The sequence below is a fragment of the Hyaena hyaena genome, unplaced genomic scaffold, assembly GCF_003009895.1.
Source record: "Hyaena hyaena isolate Hyena2069 unplaced genomic scaffold, ASM300989v1 scaffold_41, whole genome shotgun sequence".
Classification (NCBI taxonomy): Eukaryota; Metazoa; Chordata; class Mammalia; order Carnivora; family Hyaenidae; genus Hyaena; species Hyaena hyaena.
Genome location: NW_024080673.1, coordinates 3,804,838 through 3,817,463, shown reverse-complemented (window position 1 = coordinate 3,817,463; position 12,626 = coordinate 3,804,838). Strand labels below are relative to the sequence as shown.

General features: G+C 44.8%; 1 protein-coding gene across 1 annotated transcript in view; it reads right to left on the bottom strand.

The window, feature by feature from the left end:
- Window positions 1–12,626, bottom strand: part of NCKAP5 (NCK associated protein 5) — a 1,061,012-nt gene that overhangs the window by 48,418 nt on the left and 999,968 nt on the right. Inside the window, exons 17-19 of the mRNA XM_039229926.1 lie at window positions 9,387–9,701; window positions 6,725–6,861; window positions 3,605–3,737 (exon numbers count right to left, since the gene is read on the bottom strand). Of these exons, the coding sequence (XP_039085857.1) occupies window positions 3,605–3,737; window positions 6,725–6,861; window positions 9,387–9,701 (585 nt within the window). The remainder of the gene's footprint in view (window positions 1–3,604; window positions 3,738–6,724; window positions 6,862–9,386; window positions 9,702–12,626) is intronic.

Here is a 12,626-nt window from a genome sequence, read left to right as displayed (position 1 = left end):
TATGCTGAGAAAACAACGCAGGCCAAGACTCACTTCCTTTTGCAAAAAGAGCAAAAAGAAGAGTAAAAGGAATAAGTTTACCAGGTCCCCTAACCAAGTCCACCAGGTCCCCTAACCATCCTCTGATGTTCGCTCCTGATTGCTTTGTACGACTCATTTAAACAAAGCAATGTTGAAATGTGAACCCTGAAGTACGTTCTTTTATACATCAGTGCTTGTTCATTGACATGGTTTGGCTTAATCTCTCTCTCTCTCTCTCTCTTTTTAAGTTTATTTATTTATTTTGAGAGAGAGAGTACCAATGTGCACACATGAAGTGGGGAGGGGGCAGGGATGGGTAGAGAAAGAATCCCAAACAGGCTCCTCACTGTCACCGAGAAGCCCCACGCAGGACCTGATCCTACAAACCATAAGATGGTGGCCTGAGCTGAAATCAAGAGTCAGATGCCTAACTGACTGAGCCACCCAAGCACCCCTGGCTTAATCTGATCTCCTTTTCCATGATGTTTTCAAGTTGCCTTTAGGCCATCTTCCTCTTCCTCCATTTACTTCTCTCCCCACCCCCACCCTCCACTGGAAACCCACTGCCAGAGGGGGAGACAGGCTCACTGAATATAAAGCTTACATCCCTCTTTTTGGTAATGAGCCACCTATGGAATCATGGAGCTCCCCCTAAGCTCTGACCTCTTTCTCCACCAGGCTCCTAAGACACCACACTTCTCTGGCTCGCCTCCTCCCTCCCTACTTGCTCCTGCTCACTTTCCTTTAGGGGCTGTTTCTTTTCTCCCTGACCTGTCAACTTGGGGGGACCAAGTCCTCTCTCGGTCGACACTCCCTCCCCTCCTGACCTCATCTGGATGCGCCACGTGCTGATGCTCACATGCACGTCTCTAGACCGGACCTCATCTGCTGAAGCCGCAGATGCCCACAGCCCACGGCCTACCCAGTGCCTCCCCCTGCTTCACAGGCATCTCACACTGAGCATGTCCACGATGCTTCCCCAAGCTCCCACCTGAGCCTTCTCCACTTCAGGCAGCAGAATACCGTCCCTTCCAGGACCCGAACCTGGGATCCACACTTGACTCTGCTTTTTCCTCCACCCCTACTCTCTAATCTATCAATAAATTGTGGGGGCGCCTAGGTGGCTTAGTCGGTTAAGCGTCCGACTTTCGCCTAGGTCATGATCTCGCGGTTCGTGGGTTCGAGCCCCGCGTCGGGCTCTGTGCTGACTGCCAGCTCAGAGCCTGGAGCCTGTTTCAGTCTGTGACTCCCTCTCTGTCTGACCCTCCCCTGCTCACGCTGTCTCTCTCTCTCTCCTAGAAATAAATAAAACATTTAAAAAATAAATAAATAAATTGTGTTGTCTTTTTCATTAGATCTGGAATCATGCCATTCTCACTCCCTGTGTTGTATTAGATACATGTGGCTATTAATATTTAAGTTGAACTTAGTTAAGATAAGAAATAATAAAATAGAGGAAAAAATGGAATGGACCAAGTGAGAACTCTTAAGAAAACAAGAATAAAAATTAAATTTAAGAGTTGCATTCCTTACTTGTACCTGCCACATTTCAAGTGCTTATGGGCCACATGTGGCTAGTGGCTCTGGTACTGGACAGTGCAGATGCAGAACATGTCCATCCCTGCAGAGGGCATGAGTGGCCAGTGCTGCTCACTCCTTTCATCGAGGCCACTCTGTCCCAGCCACTGAAATCTCTTGCCTGGATGACTATAATGGCCTCTGATCTGATCTTGCTTCTTCAGTCTTCACAACATGGCAGCCAGAGCGATCCTTTGGAAACATCTCACGTTATGCCTCTCCTCTGCCCAAGGTCATCCAAAGATCCCATGCGTGTCTAACAGAGAAGAAGCTAAGTCTTCGGAATGGCGAGCAAGCCTTTACGAGCTCTGGCTCCTTTTATGTGTCTGACCTGGTCTCCCCCACCTTCCAAAATGGTCTGGCCACAACCACGCTGGCCTCCTGCCGCTCCAGCCTCCAGGCTTCTGGACTGGTTCTTTCCTCTGCTGAGCACGCTTCCCCCCCCCCCCCCCCCCCCCCCCCCCCCCCCCCCCCCCCCCCCCCCCCCCCCCCCCCCCCCCCCCCCCCCCCCCCCCCCCCAGATGTTTTCCTGGTTCACTCCCTCTCCTCCTTCCAATATCAAATACCACCTTCTCAGTGAGGCTTGTTTAGATCCCTTCTAAAAATGTAAACCCACCCCTCCCCTCCAAGCAGTCTCACCCTTCCGTACCCTACCCTGCTTCACCTCGTCTTTTCCATAACCCTTATCTCCTTTCAACAAATGATATGCAGTTACTAGTTAATCTTTTCTAGTGTTTACTCTCTGGCAGGGAATTTTGTCTAAATATTTGTTCAATAAATAAATGGAATTTTGGAGCTGAAAGGGCCTGTGGAAATCATTCTTTAATGGAGCAGCTGAAGGTTAATGAGGTGAAGTTAGCTACTGTGGATGCACAGTAAGTTCAAGGGAAATGCTTGGACTAGGAGCTGGCCTGGTCCTAGTCGTCTTCTGGGCAGTCCCATGACAATGACCTTCCGTCTCCCTTTCTCTGTCACAACCAGAGGGGCACTGACCAACCACAGGGAACCGGCAGGGATAACAAATGTGAGGACAACCACCGAACTGCTATGCCAGGGGTATTTGTCACTTTCTTCTTGGTAAGACTATGACTGAACCATTGGTCTTGCTTCTCAGATGACATGCAGGAAGCAAGGAACAAATGGGAAGGAAGCTCAAGCTGATGGCTCTTCTCAGCCCAGTAGGGTACAGGGCCAAGACTCTTGGAAAACTGGAAACACACATGGTTGCTAGGCTTTCCCTAAAGCCATTTGTCAATCTTGTTGTAAAAAAGAAAGTCATGCTTTCATCATATACTTGCTAACTTAGTATTAGGAAAAAAGTTGATTAGTAGGAACAAAATGATCCTCCATTGCATCACTGGACTATTTCTGACGACCCAGAGTAGATGAGAAGGAAAGTGGATCCCAGATCCCAGTTTGTGTCATGGGTCCATCTGTCTTCCTGTAGCTATAAGGAAAGGCCATGTGAACATACACATTTTTAAATGCCTCAGGATGACGGCTTTTCTGCTGCCAATTCCGATTCAAGAAGAAAACACAGTGAGCAAGTCTGAACTTCATAAACAGATCTGTTCATCACGGCATGGCTCACAGGTGCAGAGCTCTGCAGCGCGATATTAGTAAAAAGCCTGGAAGACTCCATCCATGGCTCACTGGACGATTTAACTTGCCAGAGGATGCAATTAGGAACAAAGTTATCTTTCTAGTCATTTCTTCATTACGGAGATAACTCAATTGGAGACTTTTTGGGAGATGCCAGATTTGGAAATAAAATCCTTATAGACTGCACTGAAATGTCATGAAGATTATACCAGAAAACAAATTGATACGCATAGACAATCTTCTGTACATACCAGAAAATTAGATCTCAGGGGAGAACGTGGGGCTAAGATGTAAAGTCAAGGGTGGCGGGGAGGGGTGGAGGCAAAGTACAGTGAAAGGCAAAATCAGCGGCTTCTGGGAGAGAGAGAGGAGCCCCGAATGCCCAGGTGCTCCCCGAAGTTACCTTGGGTGGCGCTCTTCATTGCTTTCACTAACTTGCCCCTTCCAGCTCCAAAACCATTATTTCCATAGTGCAGGTCACTTTCACTATCACTGCCACCACTGGCAGAGTACGCACACATTCTGGGTACCTTGTCCTGAATAAGTAATACGAGACTGTTAAGATTATTCACGCAAGTCAAAACGGGGCAGAACATCCTGTGAGGATGGCAAACAGTTTCAGAGTTGGCTGGCTGCGTGCGCGCACACAATTCCATTCCGCTGCCCCGCCCCCAAGAACAACTCGGCTTTTCCTTTCTATCTGCCTCACGCCGAGCTGGCACAGTTTACTCAATTAATGGAGCTACAGAAACAGCGCTGTGGTAATGAAGCCATTGACCACTCGGAGGCCGTTGTCCCAGGCCCAGGAAAGTCCTTGCATTTACCTGCTCTGCATTTTGTACCCTTCTTTATGGGATCTTATTTTTCTCAAGTGCCTATTGTGAGCAGCTCTTCCAAGCCTAATGGCTTATTTGTTTAACGGATCTCAGCATTGGCTTTCGAGTATCAGAGGGTGTGGAAAAATCAGCCTTGAGCACAGAAGAATCCATGCTTGCCTAATTTATAATTTTCTTCTATCTTTTGAAAGGACAGGAGACTTTCAAAGCATGCAGTTACTAACCCTATATAATCCTTGAATCAGATTGAAAGTTCATGGGTTGAGGGACTCAGTCTCCCCTCCTGCTCTCATGCACACACAGCCTGACTCTTGAGATGTCACTGGTGTGGTGATATGGCCCTGCCAGGAATTCTTGAGGTGGCTGATACCATACAAACCGTGTCCCCTTCGTGCCTAGAATCAGAATACAAGATCTAAGATGGCAACTTGGTGTACAGAATTAGAAAAGAATGTCTTTTAAGTTTGCAGGCTGCCCCATTAGAGCCTATTATACCCCATCCATCCTAGAGAGTTCGAGTACAGATGTATGGGATGGATCTCTAACGTCTGTTAGGGAGGATGTCATTCCACTGGAAATTATAAAAACATACTTTAGGATGTCAGCTCCCTCAGCTAGGGTTATGAGTTTAAGCAGCAACTCATTCCTTTATACTTTCATTCATTTACTCATTCATTCACTCATTCAACAAATGTTTATTGAGTGCCTATTCTGTGCAAGAGGTGTGCTAGCCTCTGGGGTTACAAAGCTCAATACAAGAGATATCATGTCCTCACGGACACGTCTCCTGGCTGTGGCTCTAGGGAAGCCCCACACCTAGAGTTCTAGCAGGACCCCAGTAACACTTTCTGGGTTTGATGAGATGCATATTGTCATCTCTCCATTCAACAAACACGAGTGGAACCAGGTGCTGTGCTGGGTGCTAAAAAAGTAAGCTAACTCTTGCTTCTAAATTTCGCTCCCTGGTAGTCAGCAGAGCAGGGTTCAACAATCCAAGCCACAGCAGTCAGTCTCTCAAATCAGAGCAGGATTTCCAGCGGGCAGAGCTGGGGCAGGATGAGGGAGAGAACCCCCAAGAGGCATACATATTTGGTGGGCATATATGTTGAGAAAGGGGTGTGCTGCCTTCACTTGTAGGCTGACAGCACTCCCCTGGCTGACACTCAATTGTTGTTGGACTTGCCTAAACCCTTTTGCAACTGTCACCACCTGTTGTTTTTGAGTGATTTGCCCTCCAACTTTGGGTGTCTTCAGGGTTTTCTCAACTTGCCAGTCCCCAAAGCAAGCACAGGGTCCTTGGGACAGTGCATGGACCAGCAACATCAGCGTCGCCTGGGAATTTGTCAGAAATGCTTGGACCTCAACCCATCAGTACCAAATGGGACATGGTGTGAGTGGAGAGAGTCTACCATGGTGTCCAGGTGACTCTGATGCCCACTCACGTTTGGGAACCACTGCTTTGGAGGAGTCTTTAACGCTTCTATGTTTAAATTAAGGCATGATAAAGTACAGTGGCTTACTCTGTTCTCTCCTAGGCTCCTGCCTTATAGAGGCTGCCCTTCTGAGTGTTAGACATGGAATGCAGAGGGCTGAATTCTAGTCCTGACTCCTCAGTGACTTTCCCGTGGACCCTGAGCATGGTGTGGCACCTCTCTGGAGTTGTGTTCTCTGCTGTAAATTGAGACTGTGAGCCCAGAGGATCTCTTTTTCTACGTGTCTACGACACCATGCTGAGGTGCTAAGGCTGAAAGAGGATTCGGCTGCATTGACTGTGGTGGACTCCAGATGTGGGGTAATTTGGGTATCTTCTCATCATAGTTGGTAGGAACTCTAGTAGAAATAGCAATGGGGGCTCCTAATGCCAGGATTGGAAGAGGCAAAGGCAGCAGGGATGGGAAGAGTCAAGGAAAGGTGGGGAAGCTCTGATAATTGATCCGTATGTTCTTCTTCCCCTACCTTCTCACTACCAGGCATCCCCAAAGACACTAAAGGGGCCCAGCTCCAGGAATTTGAGAGATAGGGGACAGGTTGAATATGGCTTAAGTAACAGGCTGGAGGAGGTAAACAGGAAGAAGCCTAGGAGGGAATACCAGGTAATCCTGAGGGGTGACAGAAATGCCCCTGAGCCACAAGCAACTTCCCAGGTCCAGTCACACATTAGGAGTCCTCTGTGGGCCATCTCAGGGTAGATGAAGAGCCCATGGCAAAAAGGATGGGACTGAAGAGACAGAGATCTCACTGATGCTGGCCAGCCATTTGCCTACTCCAGACCTCAGTTTATGTCTCCCTAAAAGAAGTATAATTATACCTCCATTACCTGTCTCATAGGAACAAGGTAAAGGATAAAGAGTAAGGATAAGATAATGAAAAAGTATCAATGACTCATTCTCAGTGGTGCTCTTATCGTGGGATAGCGAATGCCTGTCCGTGGCACCTAATCTGGACAGATCGTCCACGCCTCAAGAATCTAGGTGCAGAACTGTGAAAGTGCTTCACTTCCTCCCAATAACTCATGGTATCACTTAATAATTCAGGAAGAAAGGCAAGCCCTGGACCTTAGTTTTGATTCACCAAGCCAGTGACAAATTTGATTCAAAAGTTGAATCTATCGTAAAAGTGCTTAAGGAGATCATTGTTCACCGTCAGGAGGAATAGTGGAGGGGGCCTTCCTGCCAGCCTCCCCTTACCTGGGTCTCAGCTGTGGGGTCTCCACCCTCCCAGTCTGGGAACTGCTCAGGTTCCATTGTGTTTTCGGCATATTCAAATGACGAGCAGGTCTGAGGCCTTGGCTCTGCTTCATTCTGCTTTTGGGAATTGATTTTTCCTACGTGAGAAAATGTACGTGAAACCACAATCAGCTTTCTTCAGCTCTTTCCAAGTTCAGGGAGGGAAGTGAGGGAGACATTCAGAAATTAATAATAATAATAATAACAACAATAATAATAATAAGTCCAAATACGCTCAAAGCTGGGTAGGCTAACATTCTGTCTGCAGCAAGCTTGTGCTAACTATACATCTGCATTGCATGTTGTGTGGGTATCTGTCGAGGATGTCCACCTTGGAGAGCTGAAGGCAAACTTTCCCATAAAATGTTGATAGACTTTCCATGTGAGGAAGAGGTCAGAGGGAAAAATCATTTGAGAAACACTGAGTAGTCCTCAAATAGTGTTATCCATCAGATAACAAAAGTCTTCCTGTTTGGAGCACTTCTTAGAGCCTTCATTGTGCTACTGGAAATTGTCATTATGTCCAAACCCATCATGTCCAGGATTTGAATTAGAAGCCCTTCCCAAACATACTTGGGCAGGGAACCCTTATTTTCCTAGAATACCCATTAAGGTCATTCCCAACACACTCATAATGTGCAACGGGAACTTTGCTCTAAAGGCCTGGCAAGGCAATACTTTTCAAGCTTTTATGTGCCTACGCATCAGCGGAGTTTTTGTTAAATCGCAGATTCTGAATGAGCAGGTCTAGAGTGCGGGTCTGAGATTCTCCATTTCTGAGAAGCTCCCAGGCGATCCAGATGAGGCTAGCCCATGGATCACACTTTGAGTAGCAAGGGTGTAATTAGCAAGGGATGATTAAAGAAAGTTCCTCCACTACCCTTAATAGTAGATTAACCTGCAGAGTGTATTCCTTCCTCATGCCAGAAAAGAGAATTGCTGTTATTATCCCCCAGCCTCAGTGATTACCAACAGGACATGCTGTGATAGCCTCTCAACAGCATTTTACTTGTGAGCAGAAGCGAAGTAATTGTATTTTCAACAGCACTGAGAGATTTGTACAGTTACCTCTATTTTTGATACGGGGATAAGTGAAAAACCAATTCAAATACAGGCATTTAACAGGAAGTGACTCCTTCTCTAAGCAGGAATAACTTCACTTTCCTTTTGTTCTAGCTAGTTCTCCATTCCCTAGTTTTTTAATTGAGTAACCAATGGCCATAGAGAAAAGAGAAGCCTTGGAAAGGCAGCCCTGCCTCTGGACCACAGTGATGGTATCCATTGGTAGACAGGAAGCTTTGGGGTGGGAGTCACAAAAATACACTGTAGTTATGTTGACCTCAGACTCTACCACATACGGCTTTTTTATAACTCTCCATGACAATTTAATTAAGACACAAACCTCCAAAAATCCAGTGCAGTGAATATTAGCAGCAAGATCAGAACAATCTCCTTCCAATCCCCTTCTTATGAAGCAATTCAAGGCTTGTGGTTTCTATTCAATTTGTTATAATGACAGTGTTTAATCATGAAGTCTACTCGGCAGCCCGCCGCTGAATTGAGGTCACACATGTGACTATTCAAGCATGGAGCACATAATCTATAACTAAGATTTTGCCCCTGAGTCTCTGGAGGCTGTGTCATTAATTAACAATGCATTTATTTAAAAAATAATATGCATTACAGCCTTTTAAAATGTAGCCTTGGCTTGAAACGAGCAGAAGTTTGTGATGAAACATTCATGGCAGTTAGTATTATTGTATGAAGAGCTCAGCCATGGGATTAGCTCAATCACATTTATTCAAAGATATTTAATTAAACGCCTTCTTTTCTAATTTCTCAAAAGCCTATAGTATAATTTCTACTTTGGCTCCTTTCTAGTCATCAAATTATAAAAGAAAGTCTTTAGAGTTCTCGTTTATATGCTTATACATGTCATAAATGCAACATAGGCCATGCAAGTTAAAAATTATTTAGGATCATCCTGCACTGCAATAAATATTTTTAATCTTGAGGGAACAATGAAGAAACTTTGACCCTTAGCCTGGTCCTATCTTTAATCAGGGAAGCTTGTTTCAATCGACTGTGACAAAGGGCAGTACGTCTCTTCACGGAGGCTCATTCCAGTGTACTGCAGTTAACGCGCAATCTACTCCTGATCCATCAAACAGATTTTTTATAGTTCAGCATATAAATATATTTGAGCGGGACAGGAATATATCAGAAGACAAAAATTTCTGGTTAGAGGGCAAACAACATCTCAGCTAAATTTATGTCTTGTGCCTAACCTGGTCTATATTCAGATTTAGGTTTTACGAGATAAAATCCTATGGGTATATTGTATGGTTTTTATTCTTAATCAATTTGTATATCCATATACCCATGCTTACGTGTGCGTGCGTACACTCTTTAATGTAATGTTAAGAGTAGATGATGTTTGACATTTGTCTTTTTACTTTTTGGTTGAGGACCTCTAGGGATGTTCATGCATCCACATCCCCATTGGGCAGAGGTCACTGACTGAACTCCTGGTGGAAACCTTTTCTTCTGCCTGTTTTCCATTTTTTAAGTGCATTATTTTGGTGTGGAAACAATCTGATTTGGAAAGTCATAGGCATTTTACCTGAGGAGGCTGGTTTGGGGAGGCGACTTTCAAGAGGACGCATCCCCCTGGCGGTCATGATGGGGTCCGAGGTGGAATGAACAATGGCATTATCTGCAGATGCGCGGCGGTCTGCAGAGGAAGGCACTTCTCGTTCAAGGGTCTGAGCTCTGACAGAAGAGGCTGCACAAAGTGCTGGCTGGAGAGACAGGATGGGCTCCGTGTCCTCTGGGGAGTCTGGGTGGCATGTGTACCGCCCTGTGGAGCGATTTCCAGAGTCTGGGAGGGGGAAGGTTCCAATCCCACTGTCCAGTGTCCTCATCAGGCAGTTTGATTCTAGACCAAGTAACAACATAGTGAGGATTAGACAAGACTCACATAAAGGTAAAAAGGATCATGAGCATTTGTATCTGATCTGGAGAAAGGAGTATATCTAGAAGGAAGAAATACTATTAATGGGGTAGTAAATTTCCAGTGAGTGGCATCATAAAGTTTAATTAAACATGGAGATACTCCCTCCACTTAATATGAGGTACGACAGCTAGCCATTCCTGGCAGTAAGAGTCACAGGTACATTTCCCTGGATGGCTCTCTAGAATTATCATAGAAAAAGAACAGTCATTAGAGACCAAAACATAATTTTGGTAAACTTTATTTAATTGGGAATCATAGGACTTCAACCAATTAGGTGAAATTTATTAACCGAAATACGATGAGTAATGAGCCCACATAACACATTGAAGTGCTGTCCTAACAAAGGTAATAGTGCGTCTCTTACATGAATTATCATCCACTTGGCAATTAACTAAGTCTCTGGTCTCTCAAATTTAATTGTGAGGACAAGTAACTCAAGTACTATAAGGGTTATCCCAAAACATACCTTACCCATGGTAACAGCACTGTATCATGTGGGCTTCATCTGACCCAAGTGCCATTTGAGGTCAATTTGTTGAGAAGACCACAGAGCCACTTCCTGTCTTTTACTGACTTGATGTAATGACAGCCCAAAGCTCTATGGACTTCTTGTCACTCCCAGAGATCCCACTATTCCCCAAAACAAATCAAGTTGATTTCACCATATGGGAGTAACAAATTTTGCTGTGTTTCATCTTTAAGAAATTTTAGACACAGACAAAAACACGATATCTGAAAAATTTATTATGTATTTGATTTCTAAAATGGTGGTATGATTTATCCAAGCCAATGAGACAGCTTCTAAGATCTGTTTCTCACCCCAAAAGTCTCCTGTTTATTTGACAATCTTAGAATAAAGCATCCCTAGTAAAGTTTGTGTCAGTAGTTTATAAGTCTAAGTAAGAGACACAATTGAGCACCCTTTAAGGCATGGTGGAGAATATAACAGAATAGGGCATAATCTCGGCATCAAGAGGCTCATTAGTAAACATTTTACAGTGAACAATGGCTTGGAAAATGGTAAATGTCAATAACTATTATATGAACCCCAACACAGGATTCTTAACCTCTTGAGGTTTCAGGTTCCTTATAGGATTGATGTGAAGATAAAAATGTGTTTGCCACCTGATCTCTAGAATTGAGAATGACACCAAGCATACTGTGAGGTGGCTGGAAGAATTAAATACTGAGCAGTGACATATACAAAATGCTTAGCATATTTATTAGATATTAGCAGATAGCTGGTAGTGTAACCATCAGTGCCTTTCTTATATAATCTCCTTTGTTGCTGAGCAATTAGTATCAGAATTCCCAAATCTGTCCATTCCCTACCCTCTTCCTCAAAATCTCTTAGCTGTAAATGAGTGGAAGAATTCTGGGAACTTCCTATAGTAAGGTAAAAAACAAAAGGGTAGGGGTGTGGATAGACATGGTTGTTTTAAGTTCTAGCAGGTTTGGTGCTGGGTTTGGAAGCACTGGGAAGACAGTCCCTATCAAAGAAGAAGGTTCTGTTTTGAAAGGTATATTTAGTGTGAAGTTGCAGATACCCTCTCTCATTTAGCCATCTCATATGCCATCCAATCTCAGTTACTGGTTAGGGATTGCAGGGGCCTTGATTCAAAGGACCATGTTCTGGGATGGGCTTTTGTTTTTCAGGATCACGAGGGCTAAGTTTTAGGCCCATTCATTTCAAGGCCTCCACCAGGCCAGCTTTACTCTGTCAGATTTGAAGATTACTCTTTATCTTCTCTATTCATTTTCTCCTCAGTTAAGGGGACCTGATTGTTAGAGAAGGGCCTTTCTGAGAAATGAACAGATGTTTGCATGGGGAGGCATTGCCAGAGAGTTAAAAAAAAAAAAAAAGAGCCTGTTATTCAGAATTTGAGGTCCTTCTTTCATTTTAGCCTAGAAATACAAAACCCTTCAGATTTAGCATGCCCATGTGTTGTACTGGAGCAACTGTAAGAGTCTGAACTACTTTAGTCTTAGACAGGAGCAAGTGGGTCTTCATCAGAGCTGACCCAGGACCTGGGAACGGGAGGCAGACTCATGGCACGTGGAGGTGTGTTAGTTTCCACAGGCCCCAGGTCACTTCCCATAACATTTTACTCCCAGCACCTTCAGGGATGCACCTGAACTAAAGGGTGCTCAGCAGGATGAGACAGGAGGAGCTCTCTTCCTTTTGTGGGCATGCATCATCGCATTTGGCTACTTGGTGTGGCCAAAGGACTGCCCTCCTTTCTTTGCATCAGTCTTCATCTTCAGTTGTTAGAGGGTGAGAACTACTATCACCATCTACAAATGAGGAATCAAAGCTCAGAAGGTAAAGTACCTTGCCCAAGGCCTTGCACTATAAGGAAAGAGGTTGGATTTGAATCCAGTCAGATGTATCTACAAAGACCATGCTCTTAACCATCAAACTGTCCTGATACTTTCCCAAAGTATAGATAAATCCAGATGTGGGGTCCACTCATTTAATAGTCATTGAGGCAGCCTTGGGAAGGAAAGCTCACAGAAAGCCCCTCTGCTCCTCAGCAAGAGTTCAGCTTCTTCCCTGGAATTGGAGCAGGTGCCTGAATTCTAGCTGGTTCCTCTGCTCCCCATCCTGAGTCTACTGTTGACATTCTCTATATCTAGGTGGTCGTTGTCTCGTCATGTAAGTTGCCCGCACCCCCTGATTGGCATGGTTTCTGATAATGATGATTGCTCAGTAACTCTTCTCTCTGCCTTCTTCAGTTGCATCCATAGACTTTCACGCTAACGTTTTTTCTGGCATTAATCTTTGTTCTTTGGACTAGCCCATAGGCATTTACTCCAAGGGCAGTTTTTCTGTCTTTGTCTAAGAAC